This window comes from Poeciliopsis prolifica, unplaced genomic scaffold (assembly GCF_027474105.1).
Source record: "Poeciliopsis prolifica strain line A6 unplaced genomic scaffold, Auburn_PproV2 SCAFFOLD104, whole genome shotgun sequence".
In the NCBI taxonomy this organism is placed as follows: Eukaryota; Metazoa; Chordata; class Actinopteri; order Cyprinodontiformes; family Poeciliidae; genus Poeciliopsis; species Poeciliopsis prolifica.
This window is the reverse complement of record NW_026562479.1, coordinates 408281-425000: the sequence shown is the minus strand read 5'-3', so window position 1 is coordinate 425000 and position 16720 is coordinate 408281. Positions and strand designations below refer to the sequence as shown.

The 16720-nt window shown below is 38.9% G+C and overlaps 1 protein-coding gene across 1 annotated transcript in view; it reads right to left on the bottom strand.

Moving 5' to 3' along the window:
- Positions 1–15898, bottom strand: part of abhd18 (abhydrolase domain containing 18) — a 19635-nt gene extending 3737 nt beyond the window's left edge. Inside the window, exons 1-13 of the mRNA XM_055023625.1 lie at positions 15773–15898; positions 13458–13566; positions 12048–12132; positions 11866–11966; positions 10615–10690; positions 7653–7737; positions 6797–6824; positions 6513–6651; positions 5246–5335; positions 4045–4146; positions 3630–3796; positions 3151–3287; positions 1576–1738 (exon numbers count right to left, since the gene is read on the bottom strand). Of these exons, the coding sequence (XP_054879600.1) occupies positions 1576–1738; positions 3151–3287; positions 3630–3796; positions 4045–4146; positions 5246–5335; positions 6513–6651; positions 6797–6824; positions 7653–7737; positions 10615–10690; positions 11866–11966; positions 12048–12132; positions 13458–13549 (1265 nt within the window). The 5' untranslated portion in view covers positions 13550–13566; positions 15773–15898. The remainder of the gene's footprint in view (positions 1–1575; positions 1739–3150; positions 3288–3629; positions 3797–4044; positions 4147–5245; positions 5336–6512; positions 6652–6796; positions 6825–7652; positions 7738–10614; positions 10691–11865; positions 11967–12047; positions 12133–13457; positions 13567–15772) is intronic.
- Positions 15899–16720: the final 822 nt, after the last annotated feature.

Genomic DNA, 16720 nt, shown 5'->3' with positions numbered 1-16720 from the left:
TAAAAATAATGTTTAATATGTGGAACACTTGGATTGAGAAATGTTGATCACCATCAAAAGTGGCATAAAGGCAGTCAGAAGGGACTGGGAGCCAAAGCCTTGAGGCTGAGACACTTCAGTGGCTTTATCAAAACTCTTAAAGTGGAATTCAACATGAAAGAATAGATATATATTCTGGCAGTGTAGTAGAGCTTGAGTCCAGTCTTGGTCCTGTCTCATATAGTGATGTAACGTTCACAAATGATGATTCTTTGAACAGGTCTTTATGAACGGTTGGACTCAGTGAGAGCTGTTCTTTTGTAATGTTTTGCACACATTGCAGTAGTTATTATTTTTCTCTGTAATTGAAATATACCGCTCAAAAAATAAAGGGAACACTCAAACAACACAATATAACTCCAAGTAAATCAAACTTCTGTGAAATCAAACTGTCCACTTAGAAATCAACACTGATTGACAGACAATCAATATCACCTGCTGTTGTGCAAATGGAATAGACAACAGGTGGAAATTATTTTCATATTTATTTCATTCATTCAGATCTAGGATGTGTTATTTGAGTGTTCCCTTTATTTTTTGGAGCAGTGTATATAATCTGCAATAAATAAAAGAAATAGAACATGGTAGGATTGATCAGAGTGCATGCTCATTTGCTCATTGCTCTGTTTTTGTCAGCTGCAGGCTTCATGCAGCCGCAGAGAGAATGAGGACAGTAATAATGTTCTTCACTCTTCTTGCTTGTTACTCCTAAGCTAATGTTCATAATAGAATGTTTGTTTTTTACCGCTATTGTGTTGCCTTAATTGTTGGATTTAATGATGCATGAGATCAATTTTGTTTCTGCCAAAGCAACTCAAATCCACTTTTTTCTCTATTTGTCATATTTTCTTTTTAATTTGTTTCAATTTTACAAATAGCACAAAAATTTTAAAAATACTAGATCGGTATTTTACATTGATATCTTGAATTGTATCTTTTATAAGGCTATAAACATATTTTTATCTGCAAGAACATTTTTTTTTATTAATGCAGCTGATTCAACTTTTTTGGGAGTTTGAACCACAAAAACTATAAAACTATATTTGGGATAAATGGCATGTTCTTACAAACATGTGCTTATAAAAATCATTTCAATGGCTCTTTGAAGAGAAGATCCAGTCTGTGTCAAATGACCAAGTTGTTTCAGTCTTGGAGCAGAGTTTGTAGGTGACTGATGGAAACAGAATAATTTGGTATTGAAATCTGTTTCCAGGGTAACAGCTTTCCTTACCTGTATTTCTATTGGTTTCTATCATAGTTATCATAGTATCACATCCAAACGGTGCGGATTGTTCCACAGAGAAAACAAAGAAGAATTTGAATTGATAATGATACTGGTTAAATTCATTTCAATGTTTAATATCCAGGAGTTTTTAATCGGAATGTGAATCTTTCACATGAGTTTCAGAAGGTTTTGACCATCCTTCATATTTTGTTATGTCATGTAGCATGGTCCGCTAGTCTTGGTCTCAGGTTAGGTGGTCTACGTTTCTGAGGAATTATGCCAAAATCTAAGAAGACAAGTCTTTAGCTTACCTGAAGAAATTCTGTTTAAACAGGTAAGCACTGATGTGTCCTCCATTCAGATATCTGATTTCACATCCAGGCCAAATCTCCTGAAGGCTGAGGACTCCTGTTCGAGGAATGTAGGCGTCCTCTCTGGCCTGCACCACAATTATGAGACCAGTGTCTACGGGAACTGGAAGAGTCACAAAACATTTTTTTTTTAATTTTGTATCCACTGTTGGTATTTTAAGACGTTCTACAAAGCCATTTCCAGTGGCATGATTTTCATTGCAAGCTGCCAGGGTAAAGTTGTAGCTTTTGTTTATTAAGAGGCAAGATTTAAATTGAGTCAATGATTAGAGTCTAATCAATAGACGAATCCTTCCTGGGGGAGGCATTCCGTTGACAACGCTGGACAGTCAAAACACACATCAGGTCTGGTCAGTACTCGTCGGAAACACTGTTAAAGCAAAAACACTTGGCAGGAGAAGCCAGGAGTGATTTTTACACACAATAAATCAAGAATATGTTTATCCTTACTCTGTAAGAATTAGTTCTAGATTGGACCTAGACATAGATCCAATTCATATCTATGACTAAGTTTACATCTAAACTCGAGTGGTCAGAGATGTTTCCCTCTATTCATCCTTCCTTTCATAGAATGACCTCACTAGCACACGTTTTGGAATTGTCATAACATATACTATTTTTCAAACTTTTTCCAAAGTTTTGAAAAAAAGAAAAACACTCAATTATGGCTCCATTAGATGTGAAGATTTTAATGCTGACAGACACACATACACACACACATATACTCCCAACCTCGACCTCACTTGGCTTTAATAAAAGACATACTGGGACATTTAAAACATGGTGGAAATAAAAATTCATTCAAATGCAACAAGAAAGAAAAGGTATATTTTCTGAGTGTCAGTCAGATTTTTTACTCCACATGGTTGTCCTTAAGTTGTTTCAGTAGAAATATTTACCTCAGTTTGGTACAGCAATGTGGAAGACATCCTCTGACGTTTGATTTTCTCGTTCTGAGCATTCACATTTTTGTACCACAATAATAAAAAGAAAATTAAAAAGATAGCTAAAATCACACAAAATAGGAGATAATGCTAATTGGAGAGTAGTAGGAGAATGCAGCAGAGTGAGAAGCTAAATTGGGAGAAATTTGATCTCTTTAATTTTGATTCAAACTCTTACTGAGGCATTTTGGATCACTCAGAGGTAAAACCCTCTGAGTGATCTGAGTGACTGTATTTGTGGGCTTCCTGATAGTGAAGAGTTGCATAGTCCAGCCTGGAAGTAACAAATGCATGGACTAGTTTATCAACATTACTCTTAAATGTTTCTGATTTTGCCAATATTCCTGAGACCAAAGTGCTAGTCACAAGATTGTTTCACCAAATTTTACTTGAACTTGCAAAAAAATGTAAATCCCAGGTCATCTGGCATGTCCAGAGGAGGCACTGACATGGAAAAACGAGGTGGAGTGGAAAATGAAAAACTGTGCTCTACTCTTGAATACTATTCAAGAAGCCACCATCTTTGATCATGGAGAGGATCTTTTGCCAGACACCAGGCAGAGGAACTTACCAGAAAAGTTGGCCATGTGTGTGCATTCATCCATCACCCCTTTCATGAAGCTGATTGACTCTGTGTGCAGCGATGGCTGACAACATTTGTGGGAGTTCATCTTCTTCCCATGACCTACACTGTGAGCAGTGATGGTTCTAAAACACAAAGAGAAACCAATTCCTTAACTTTAAAATCTAGGTGCTAACACTTTGTAAGAGGAGGTAAGGATTTTAAACTGAATAATAAAGATTAGTTCAAAATTGTGACATGCATTAAGTTCTTGAGTTGTGAAAAGCTGCATGTATGAGAGTATTTTTTATGTGGCAGGTTCATTTCTTTATCCTGTGTTTCCACATCTAGTTTTAGATGAACATACTGAGGATTTTGGCTTCCTGTCTGAAAAACATAGTTTTATTTAACTATGAGCATTTTTTCAGGAAATGGAGTATTTCTCTGCTGGTTTCATTCACTGAGTTGTTATTATTAACAACAATTACCCGGTATTAGTTCCGCTTCTGTTGACTAGTGATGAGCTGACTTCAGACTGTGTCTCCACTTTAACGAAATGACCATCTTTGATTGGCAGCGCTCCGGAAAGGCCAAGCAGATTCCCTAAAGAGTCCACATTCCTCTGCAGTTCTGTTCCCATCTTAAAGGAATCGGCCTGGCAGGCAGAGGCATAGAGAGGAAACAATAAGCATAACGCTTGTGCTGTGTGATCAGAATAGAATAGAATAGAGGTCTGTATATTTGTATTTACTCGCCTTACTAATTAACCTGATATATTTCCATAAAAATTTCATAAACCTTATGGAATTCTGAGGTTATAACTATTCATTCCATGAAGGTTGTGAATAAATGGAATTGTTATGCAGTAATTTAGTGATGTTTAAGGAACGATGAGATGTTTACCCCACAGTACTCCAGCAGCTTGATGATCTCTGTCTCATACACTGAATTAACTGCATACTGCTTCTCCAACTCGGCCCAGTTTACTGCTCTGCTAAGCACACCCTGGATTCACACACAGACATTACACCAGCTCACTCTTAGTTTGATGGAACAACTGAATGAAAACAGACACACTACTTGGCAGCCATACATCAAAGCACAAGTTCTAACAATCTTTCAGTATTTTTCTTTAGACATTATGTCATTTTATTTTTGTATCTGACCATCACAGGCTACACTGTCCAGCCAGTCAACCAGCTGTGGTCTGGACAGCTGGTTAAATATGCAGAAAAGGAAACTTGTAGCTGTGGAATTAAACTTTGGTCGATGTTTTTGCCAAAATTTGAGCCAAAATTTTTATTTGATGCCGTTTAAATTTTTCAGCAATGGACATCTGAAGTTTTTCACAAACTGCTGAGGGATGACAACATTTTCTTCAATCAAGAAAAGGTTTAAAGTTCAGTCATTCTGGCAAAAATAATAATAATAATAATAATAATAATGATAATAATAATAATAATAATAATCTTAATTTAACGAGGTTTGACCCACTGAGATCAAAAGATTTGTCAGAGTCGGTTAAGAATGACAGCATTCAGTTAAAAAACACTCAATTACACCACATAATTACATTAAACATACAATAAAATAAAATATACACAAAGCCACTCAAATTAAACAATAGCATTTCTGCAACTTGAAGAATTTGCACTTGTAAACTATCAGCACTCTTGAGCTGATCCTACCAATTTTCAATAGAGTTGGGTCTGGATTGGAGGAAGTCCAATACATCCCAAACTGTGTAGGAGAACATTGACTTCTAGGAGTTTGGCTCTATAGAGTGCAGATATTTTGCAGAGTCTCATCTCAACATCTCTGCACTGAGATCGCCTCCAAGATTACAGGCATTGCCTTGCCCCACATCACCACACTGCCTCCACCCAAAGCTTTTTGCTACTGAAAAAAAATTGTATTTTGGAAAGTTTTTATGCCCATAACACAAATACTCAACTCAATAATGCATTTTTTTTACGAATGTGAAAGAGGCTTTCTAAGGAAAAAAGATATTTAGAATATTGTTACAAATAATAACCTGACCTGTATTTCCTTGCTTTTGTGCTATGCTATGTTTATCTGCAAGATTTTAGAAACAATGCTTTACCGTGGTGAACACACTGGAGGCAGTAGACCACGACAGACAGGGAATCAGAGGAATGGGTTTGGGCCAGTTGGTCACTGCCAGAGATGCCATCTAGATACAAAACAGGGTCCATGAAACAAATGATCTGTACATAGAAATCATCTCATCATAACATAGCTTTCTTTTATTTTCATTATCCAACAAGATTTTAGTAACTTCATGGAAAGATGGTGAAAGATGACTTTCTGGGTGGAAAAAAAACTTCCCAGGATACAGTGTGGCAACACTGGCTGGTATCATTTCATCAAACGTATCTGTCCATGGAGCTTCAAGGTTTACTGACTGGCTGACTGCTTGGAACAACTGGAAACAGAGCAATTACGCCATTAGTTCCAAAAAGAAATCGCAAATTTATACATGTCAGATCAGGACAAAATGAAGTTCACTTTGGAAATCAGCCACGAGTTTATCTTCTGCTGAGTACTGAAAATACGTGAAAACACAGTAAACATGTTGCTGGGATCAGGCACAGATGACATCTGGAGTTGTCTTTGTGCAAAAAAGGTTTATCTTTTCTGGTGAACATAATGAGCCAGCTTGTCTCACTCTCAGTGCCAAACGCGCCACAGCAAAACAAAGCAGTACACAGATTCAAAAAGGCTTGTTCAAGCAACATATGTAAATAGTGGCATTCAATGGCATCATGGAATTATTAGCACTGCAGATCAAGGCAGAAAATAGAGAGGAAAGACTTTGTTTCTATGTATTAATGTCCACAGGTACCCAACACTATTTGTTTATCAGTATCTTCAAAAATCCAAGGCAGAACATCAGCATAAAAACAGATCCTTAGGTTTAAACAGAAATCAAAGACAAAAAAAATCATACAAACTTAAAGTAGTCAGCAAAAAGTAGACTTCCCCCATCACCCACTCACTAAAGTCACCAAGGTGAGCAACAGGTGATCTACGATCACTACCAACACCATGTGATCAAGAGATACACCAATCCCCAACATAAATGATCTTGTTTTCTCAAATATTGCTTTTGACAAAGAAATACAAACATTGAAACTTATTTTAACATGTTGACAAAAACACAGGACAAAAGGATGTTGTCCTTTTTATATATCTACCTGCTAAATGACTATAAGCCATATTGTTTCACAGCGTTTGCCACAGACAGTTTCTCCAGAAGAACATCTTTCAGGTGAAGTAAGGAACAAGTTAGCAATTGGCAGGTTACTGAGGGCCAGGATAAGGTGTGTGAGCATATTCGATCTACTCACATATCCTCCCATAGAGATGCCAGTCATTCCTAAGGGCCAGTATCCTTCTCTCTCCAGCCAGCGCAACAGCACAGTTGACTCCAAGATCAACGCTCCTCCCATCACAAAGAGGTCCGACACATTCTTTAAACATGACCTCCTGAGATATAAAAATAACTTAAAGTTAACTGGCGGATCTTATAGCTGTCAATTACAATCTCATATGCTACTGCCATGTTGGGAAATCTCAGATTATTATCTGCTTCTACAAAACAGGCCACCACATGTTTGGATAGTTCACTTACAGTTGATCTTTGGGTTTGCGATAGCCATGTGACCTGGTGGTCAAGGAACATAAAAGATTGCAAACACTACAGCTGCATGTTATGTATCAAAAAACTAAAACCACACATTTCTGTTGTTATTCCAAAGTGGGGAAGATCCATGTTAGAGCTATGTGTGCTCTGATTGTAGGGCAGTTTAGTGAGACAACAGCAGGCTTGTTGTCTTCAATGGACAAGCCTGTTGCACTTGAAACTGTGCATCAGTTTGGTGAGGCGTTCTTCATCCTAGTCCTTCCAGGAACAACCTGAGCTGGGAGAGAAATATTTGCAGCATTTGCAGCCATGTATTTCTATCACACTTCTTTCCAATGCTTATTATCAAATCAAAACAAGACTTCATTGCTTGAAAGTTTACCTTACACTTTCAAGCAAAGTGTAAGGTAAACAAGCTTATCATATTCTTAAAAATACAATTCAAGGTTAATTAAAGCCACTTTTTTTGTTGAAATAAAGTTTGTTCTTTATAAATGAAAGAGTTTATGCACAAATAATAAGCTGAGAATTTTTCTATGATCCCAAAGAGGGATCTCCAGGTAAATAATTACTTTTGGTTTAGTAGGTACGAAGTTGAATAAGTTGGGGATCGTTTTTCCAACCAAATACTTTGAGCTGGTTATGGGGTACCACTTCTCTACATAACCAAAACTAGATCATGAGTATCAAACAAAAAGGCAAGTTTAACCATCTAACACTGGTATCGAACATTTACAGACACTACTATAGTAGTTTAACAAAGAAAACTTAAATAGATGTATTTATTTACATATAAGGATACATTGCCTGTTTAGACATATGCTCAAAGATACATAAAGGATATAATACGGATTTTCCAGAAGCAGAGAAGCCATTCCTGCCTCCTTGATCATGGGCCTGGCCATCAAGGTCCGACGCCGCCAAAAAAACTACAAATATAGAAGAGACACATAGAACAGAATGAGAAAATCTTATAGCACTCTTTACTGAACAGTTTTCTGATGTGCAGTTCCGCTTGGACTGTAAATTCTCCTACTGCTGGTTACTGGAGACGTGTGAGAAAGATTGCTGCTGCAAAGCTGACTGCACTGTTTTTTCTTTTGTTTTCTTCATAGAATACTTTTGGCTCTAGTGGCCTTTATTTGATAAAGAACTGACAAGATGGTGGTTTATGAAAGAGGGAGAAGTCATGCACCAAAGGTCAATAATGGGACAGGACTCTAACCCGCAACAACCGCAATGCTAACTGAGGCTTCTGTACACAAACCTTACCACTGCGCAACCCAAAGCCGACTGCATACATACACACGTACACATACACCATGTTTCAGATTATTATGCAAGTCATATTTTCTCAGATTTTCTTAAATGATCAGTATAAATGATGGTCAGTATAATTTTCAAGTTCTGAACTTTTACATGATCAAATTTTACTGAACATTTGTATCAAATTTTACAAATTTTTCTCGGTTGAGGAGTGTGGTTTGGCTGTTGTGGAAATTGTCGGATGTGAAAGTGTGAAAGCAGCGTCCAGAATGAACAACGCAGTGGTTTTATTTTGGACTCAATTGAAAAGGTGAACAGCGTAGTTGAGAGGGGAATTGTTTTGAGAAATACACAAACTACTGTTTTCCCTTTAATAAACCCTGCAAAAAAAGATCATCTTGTCTAATTTGCCGCCTTTCATTAGTGACGAAGTGTTGCTGAAGGAATTGTCACGTCACGGTCAGATCGTGTCAGCAATGAAAATGCTCCCTTCGGGTTGCAAATCACCGAAGTTGAAACATGTTGTGTCTTTTAGAAGACAAGTGTTTATGATTCTTAAAAGTGATATTGAGGAACTGAGCATAGTGATGAAATTTAAGGTTGACGGCTTTGATTACACTATTTTTGCGACAACGAAAACGATGAGGTGTTTTGGATGTAATCAGGAGGGACATTCAGTCCGAAACTGCCCTGAAAAGGTTCAAAAAGAGACTGTTCAGGTTAACGAAAATCCAGAGCTGATGACATCAGCGGATACAGTGAATGGAGCTCCAGTGGGCACAGTTGGGGAGGGAGCTCCGGAGGCTGATGCTGGGGAGGGAGACCCGGTAGCTGCCGGTGGGGAAGGAGCTCAAGAAATTAATGATGAGGAAGGAGTTTCAACTGGAGAGCAAAAGCTGTCAAATGTTGCAGAACGTGACATTGAGGATGTCATTAGTTCTGTTGAAAGAACTGAAGAGAGTCAAACGACCACACCTGAAGGATTACAAGAAGAAATGGATTTTGATGATTTAGTTCACAGTGAAGGAAGACTGATTAGGGATGATGAAAGTGTTTTCAAAGTGCCAAACACTAAAAGAAAATCTAAAGGACCGAAAGGGGTGAAACCTAAAAAGAGTTAAGAGTTAAAAGAAAAGAGTATGAAAGAAAGAGTGATTCTGATAGCGAAAGAGAATCTTCTGATTCCTCTATTCCTGATGGCCAGAGTACTAATGGTTACAATCTAGAACAGATTAGAAGGTTTTTGGAAGTGACAAAAGGGAAACGGGATGTGGCCATAGATGATTTTTTTCCTAATAAAAAATTGTTTGTTGACTCAGTTAAATGGTTAATGAGACAAAGGACTTCTGATGGGCTAAGGGACACTGAAGTATATAGACTTTGAAAACTTGTGCAAAAACTTAGAGCTCGTATTAAGTAATATGAAATTTCAAAATGTCATCAAGACATAATGATGTCATCAAGACTTGATGATGTCTAGATCACATGATGATGTCTCAATGACATAATGATGTCATCAAGACATGATGGTGTCATCAAGACATGATGATGTCATCTAGACATGATGTCATCAAGACATCATCATGTCATGATGACACGATGTGTCATCTAGACATCATGTCTAGATGACATGATGATGTCTAGTAGATGACATGATGATGTCTAGTAGATGACATCATGATGTCTAGATGACATGATGATGTCTAGTAGATGACATGATGATGTCTAGTAGATGACATCATGATGTCTAGATGACATCATGATGTCTCAATGACATCTCCTCAGGTATGTTAGGAGAGGTGCTATATTAGGAGCTTAAGTTTAACCTTTAAGTCTGGTTTTACTTTTGATAGACATGTTAAGCCTCTGGTCCATTCCTATTTCTATTATGTGAGAAATATTCAAATTAAGGTCCATTGTGTCACATCTGTAGTTAATGAAGCATGCTTGTGTTTCATCATGTTTGGATTATTGAAATTAAATTGAAGCAAGTCTCAGCAAAACTTCTACACAGCGGTTGCAAGTTGTCCAAAATACTGCTACCAGCGTTCTGACAAAATACTCAAAGTTTCAATATGTGATTCCAATCTTGATGTAAATCCACAGGCTCTTGCTTTTCCAGAACAAGTTATTTGTTTCATAATTTTTGCTAGAGGTTGTAAACATGTGTTAAAATTATGACACACTGCAACATGCAATGAGTTTTGCTGTAAAGTTAACACAAAACAAGTGGTTGTGGCCCCCTGCTGGTCCAGAAGGGTTGAATGCTGCAAGTCAGTGACTCGATCTACTGAGTTTCCTTCGACACTGTATTGAGAATACTGCATTGTTTAGCAACTAGGATCAAGTGGAATGCATCTATGATTGAAATGTGTTTTTTGTGAAGTGCCTTGAGACAACATTTGCTGTTAACTGGCGCTATATAAACTGAACTGAATCTGTATAGTTATGAAATCCAGTGAATATCAAATGATTTTGTTTTATGATTCAAAAAAACTCAAATATTCAATATTATGGAGATGAAAATGCAGAGAGCTTACATGATCTCCAGTCCCAGCTAACTGAATACATACTGGTCTGTTCCACTGCCACCTCTTTGGTACAATAAATTGGAACCTGAAACAACACACACACCGGAGGTACTGCTTACACATTAGAAAAACACATTACTGCATGTGAGCTAAAATAAAGTGACAAAATAGATTTTTCTTGTTTCTTGTTTTCTAGTTTAAAACATTACTCTAGACAGAAATAATCTGCTGCAGCATGGAGAAAAAGGTATATTCTTTAATAACTTGTAGATGCATGTATTTCTCAAGAATATTTCTCAGACTCATTCTTACATATTACATCATTATGAATCGTTGTCATATTACAATGTGTATGACAAGCTACAGAAGTGCAGCACATCTGTAGCTCTAGAGTTTATTCAGTGTTTATGATGCTCTTCAAATAAAACATGTTTGGATAAACTGTATATCCAGTTGTACTTTCCAGTGAGCACTGTTTGGGCCAAACTCCAGAAGTGAAACTGGGACTAGACGTCCTCACAAGATTTCAGATCAAGGAGTGAAAATAATTAGCAAAACGGGCCAGAAGTGGACACAACTGTGTTCAAAGAAGTTCCCCACTGGTCAATTCCAATTAACTGTAATATAGTCATTACAGCTTAACTAACTTAATTAACTGAGCTAACTTAATATCTCTACAATGATGCAACTGTTTCCACAGGTCATGAAATGGGTCAACCAGCCATCGCACATTCTTCAGATCAGACAAAATTGTTGTCAATCAACTCAACTACATTTGTGCTGCTTTGGCTTTGAATATATTAATGAAAGTTTAGAGGTCAAAATCCCCACTTTTACAAAGTCAAACAAAATTTGTGTGAAATGTTAGTGCCATGTCGAGCAGAAACGTTTGACACAAATTTTGAATGATTTGATGAAGGTGGGGGAACCAACTTCACTCAGGTTCTAGATCTTTCTAGAACCTGAGGAATATATTCAACAAGTACTTTTACTTTCAATACTTTAATGTATTTTTAAAAGAAATTACTTACTTTTACACAAGTAAAAATGTTAGTGTAATAGTTTTTACTTAAGCAGATTATTTTTAATCTGCTTAAACTAAAAAATCTTAATAAACAAAATTAAACCATGACTTATTTAATTTGGATATTTTGGAAATGTTAAGTAAAAATGGCTTGAGATTATCTAAAAACTCCAAGTTTGTGATGCAAATGTTTCCATCACAGATTCAAAGGATCACCAGACTGCCATGTTAGGTACCTTGCTTTGACAGCCTCTTGTGGCAGGATGCCTGGCACCAAATGCTCCAGTGGAGAAATGAAAAAACCATCATGGATGTGGCAGTCAGTGAGCTCCTCTGTCTAGGCAGAATGCAGAAGAAAAGATCTGAGAACACAAAAACTTAGTACCAATGTTTTTTTATACAAAAACCCATCACAAACCTTGTTTATGTAAACAGGATAGTCCACAGGCACAAGTGTCTTGCACTTTTCTCTGTCTCCAATAATCTTTCGGAACTCAAAGATTCTGCAAAACACAAAAAACAAAGAATGAGTGTTTGAAATCTGTGTATATTTAGTGTTGGGAGGAATAATGGAGGTCATGAATATCCATTCATTATTGTCTGCTTATCCAAGATCAATCACTTCTTCTAAACCTCTGGCTAAGTGTTGTTCCCTGATAGGAAGGTCAGCTTGGTGAGACTAAAATAAGTGATGGAGAGACGGGGGATCAGGAGAAGGTCCAGCATCAGCTGTGCCCCCCTCTGGACTGAAAACTGTTAGTTTTTTTAACCTCAGAATGGCCAACTCTTTGTTATTCCTATATTGATTTGATACAGTGGGGGCTTCCACACTTCCCACATCTATGCTCTGTTTCACTTGTTTCAGCTGTTAAAATTGTTGAATTCATTGTTAACAAGTCGTACCGTGTTTTTCCGAGCCACCTTTAAATGCAACATGAGCGCTTCGATGCTCACGCTGGGTTTACCCCTGTGCAGCAGTGATGGAGACCTGCTGCTGCTGCTGTGCAGAGCTACACAGGTGTGTGTTACAATCATGGCAGCAAACCAGCAAAATGCAAGGAACCTTGCACAGTTTTTTCCCCAAACCAACCAACTGAGTTGAGTAGTTTCTGTTGACCGTATCGTTGATTGTTGGCACTTGTGCATTGTTTGGCCTGGTCAGTCTGTGTCTCAGTCCTTATAAAGTTTGAAACGAGATAATAAAAATGGAACAGATCTTTAATTGTGACAGAACACAATTAAAGATCTAGAGTTGGCCTAGAGTTGATAGATACACGCATCGGTCAGATGGGTTTCCCAGAGTTAACCCAGTGTGGCCCTCTACCACCATTCGTTTGCCGCACGTTTACACTCTTTAAATATGTATATATTTCAAATGTTAAGCTGACATTCGTAGTCATAAATGTCAGCTTAACATTTGAAATAGACCAGCAAATATTGCAAGCGAATGCAAAACTTATTGGGAGAGAACGCAAAAAAATAAAAAATAAATCCCCATGTGCCTAGAGAGCTCTGTAGTACCTCTTCCTTTTATTGAGTATTATTATTATTATTGCTGCGTAGATTGATTTTATCCACCCAAAAATGAGCCGATGCCCCCCCTCTTAAACTCGTCTGGAGCCAGGGCCGGTCAGGAGACAGTCATCCATTAGGTTCTAAGTCTGCAACCTCAGCCGCAAAACGTTTAACATAGTGTAATAATAAGTGGAATGGCATATTTAACTAAAGGTATTTTAGTAGTTTTGCATTATTCCAAGAATGTAAACTCGAACACACAACAGACTACTAGTAAATAAAGTTCTAGGTGGTAAAGCAAGAATTTTGTTACCTTTTGAGGTCTTCGGGCTTTCCCCATCCCCCAATGAAAAGTTTGGTGAGGAGAAGCCTTCTGTAAAATACATCCAGCCGACTGATACCCATGGACTAGACCTGGGCATCTACACAGAGAGACAGGAGCCGTCTTCACAAAGTAGATCAACCAGAACTTTATGGTACACAAATTACTACAAATTGAAATCAAAAACGGTGTCAAAGTGAGAAACAGAGGGGGGCTGTGTGCAATTCCAGGACAGGAATATGATCTCTAAATGTTCAACATTTTGTTTATGGCAGACCAGCTATTAAATACGTCACACACAATTAAATATATATCTATATTTAACTTATATTTTTAATTTAATTTTATATATATTAAATATATCAAACAGTCTGTGGAATGTCAACCTCTGTAGAGAATTTGTAACAAAACAAAATAACCTGATAAAACGCAATCAGAATGCGTTAATTGTCTGCTTCATTCACCTTTTTCTTTCATACATTTTTGTGAACCAACTCTTAAATGTTTTACTCTAGCTCTTCCTCGGCCTCCTCAGACCTCAGGTGGAACATGCTCAGGATCTCCTGCAATTCGCCTACCAGGCAGATGTTGGTGTGGAGGATGCCATCCTCTACCTGCTGCACCGGGCCCACTGCCACCTGGATAAGGGCAGCGGCACAGTGAGGATCCTTTTCTTGGACTTCTCCAGTGCCTTTAATACAATCCAGCCCCTTCTGCTCCAGGACAAACTAAACAGCATGGGAGTGGACCAGCACCTGGTCACCTGGATCCATAGTTACCTCACCAACAGGCCGCAGTATGTCAGGCTGAAGGACACCGTGTCTGACACTGTGGTCAGCAGCACAGGAGCCCCTCAGGGCACAGTGCTGGCCCCTCTTCTCTTCACCCTGTACTCCTCTGACTTCCACTACAACTCGGAGCTGTGTCACATACAGAAGTATGCCGATGACACAGCCATAGTCGGATGTATCATGGACGACAGAGAGGAGGAATATCGCTGTCTGGTGAGGGACTTTGCACTCTGGTGCCACACAAACCATCTGGAACTCAACACCGCTAGGACGAAGGAGCTGATTATAGACTTTGGGAGGTCCAGACCAAAGCCGAGACCAGTTGTTCTAGAGGGAACGGAGGTTGAGGTCGTGGGCTCCTACAAGTACCTCGGGCTGTGGCTGGACAGTAAACTGGATTGGTCAAAACACACCAGCCACCTGTATGGGAAGGTGCAGAGCAGGATGTACTTCCTGAGGAGACTGCGGTCCTTTAACATCTGCAGCAAACTGCTGTGGATGTTCTACCAGTCAGTGATCGCCAGTGTCCTCTTCTACACCGTGGTGTGCTGGGGAGGCAGCACATCCAAGAAGGACACGTCCAGACTGGACAAACTGATCAGACGTGCCGGCTCTGTGGTCGGCATGAAGCTGGACTCTCTGGTAACGGTGGCAGAGGCGAGGACACTGAACAAACTGCTGGACATCATGGACGATAGCAGCCACCCTCTACACGCCGTCATCAGCAGCCAGAGGAGCCTGTTCAGTGACAGACTGCTGCTTCCCAAGTGCCGGACCAATAGATTCAAGAACTCCTTTGTCCCCCACGCCTTCAGACTGTACAACTCCTCACTGGGGGTTGGGAGGTGACACAGGACAGAGGGAAGAAGGAGTAGTTTTTCTACAAATGTGAACTCCATATTTATCAGGCCAAACCATACAGTGCAATACCATATCACTGGTCAATCTATCCACCAAATTGCTATAATTTCCTTTTGTGTTGTATTTATATTCTTTGTGTTGTATTTATATTCTTATTATATTTACTGTGTACCTTGTATTTAATTTGTATTTTTTGTATTCTTTTGTGTATGCTTACTGTGTGCCACATTTTTGCCTGTGAGCTGCTGGTAACTATAATTTCCTGAGGGAGTCTTCCCAAGGGATCAATAAAGTATAAGTCTAAGATAACAACACAGTACAAAGGGATTTTAGGAGAGCGCTGTGACAGTATGATCCAGAGCCGAGACAAGACCAGAAAACCAGAACAATGGAGACAACAATGAAGAGAAGAGAAGGTAATGAATGAAGGTCAGCGAACACCACCGACACATATCGAAAACCCTTCAGGGTGAATGTCGCTTGTACGTATCTACGTGCATACATACATACTGTCTGTCCCTCATGCGCCCATGACAGGAACTAAAACACTTGTTAGAAAGCTGGTCAAAGTTCAGCTCACTGTTAGAAGCATGGCGGCAGCTTGCCGGCCGGATCCATTCTAGTCAAACGATGAGCAGAGGATGGTCACTCTACCTCAGAGCATTCTTAATCGGTGGGAGGTCAGGCTGCTGTTAAGGTTGCAGAAAACTCTTCGGCCGAAACTCTGGGTGGAAGGAAGACAACCGAGTACATTCAAGATGCGTCCAAATGGATTTTCGTTTTTCTTTTGATTGTTGGTTAATCGACAAATAGGAGCGAGGCCGCCACCAACTGGACTGGAGGATGAAACAGTAGAGGAGCAGAAAAACATCCAGATTGCGATTCTTTTTTCTTTTATTTTCTATTTTTATTTCTTTCAAAACTACAAAATCAACACACTTTCCTGGTTTGCAGTTTGAGCTTGCCTTAAGGTTTCACATTAGGAATTTGTCACAAAACCAGGATGGTGGATTAAGTCTGGATCAGCCTCTTATCTTGGTTTAATCAAGCCTCAATTCGGTTTCACAAAGACGTAACGCCTAAGAATTATAGCACAGGATGACCATGGTGACTCTGCAGCCTGTCAGTTAGTCTGTGCTTCTGACAGACTATCTGTTCAGTCTGTGCTTCTGACAGACTATCTGTTCAGTCTGTGCTTCTGACAGACTATCTGTTCAGTCTGTGCTTCTGACAGACTATCTGTTCAGTTTGTGCTTCTGACAGACTATCTGTTCAGTTTGTGCTTCTGACAGACTATCTGTTCAGTCTGTGCTTCTGACAGACTATCTGTTCAGTTTGTGCTTCTGACAGACTATCTGTTCAGTCTGTGCTTCTGACAGACTATCTGTTCAGTCTGTGCTTCTGACAGACTATCTGTTCAGTCTGTGCTTCTGACAGACTATCTGTTCAGTCAGTGCTTCTGACAGACTATCTGTTCAGTCTGTGCTTCTGACAGACTATCTGTTCAGTCTGTGCTTCTGACAGACTATCTGTTCAGTCAGTGCTTCTGACAGACTATCTGTTCAGTCTGTGTTTCTGACAGACTATCTGTTCAGTCTGTGC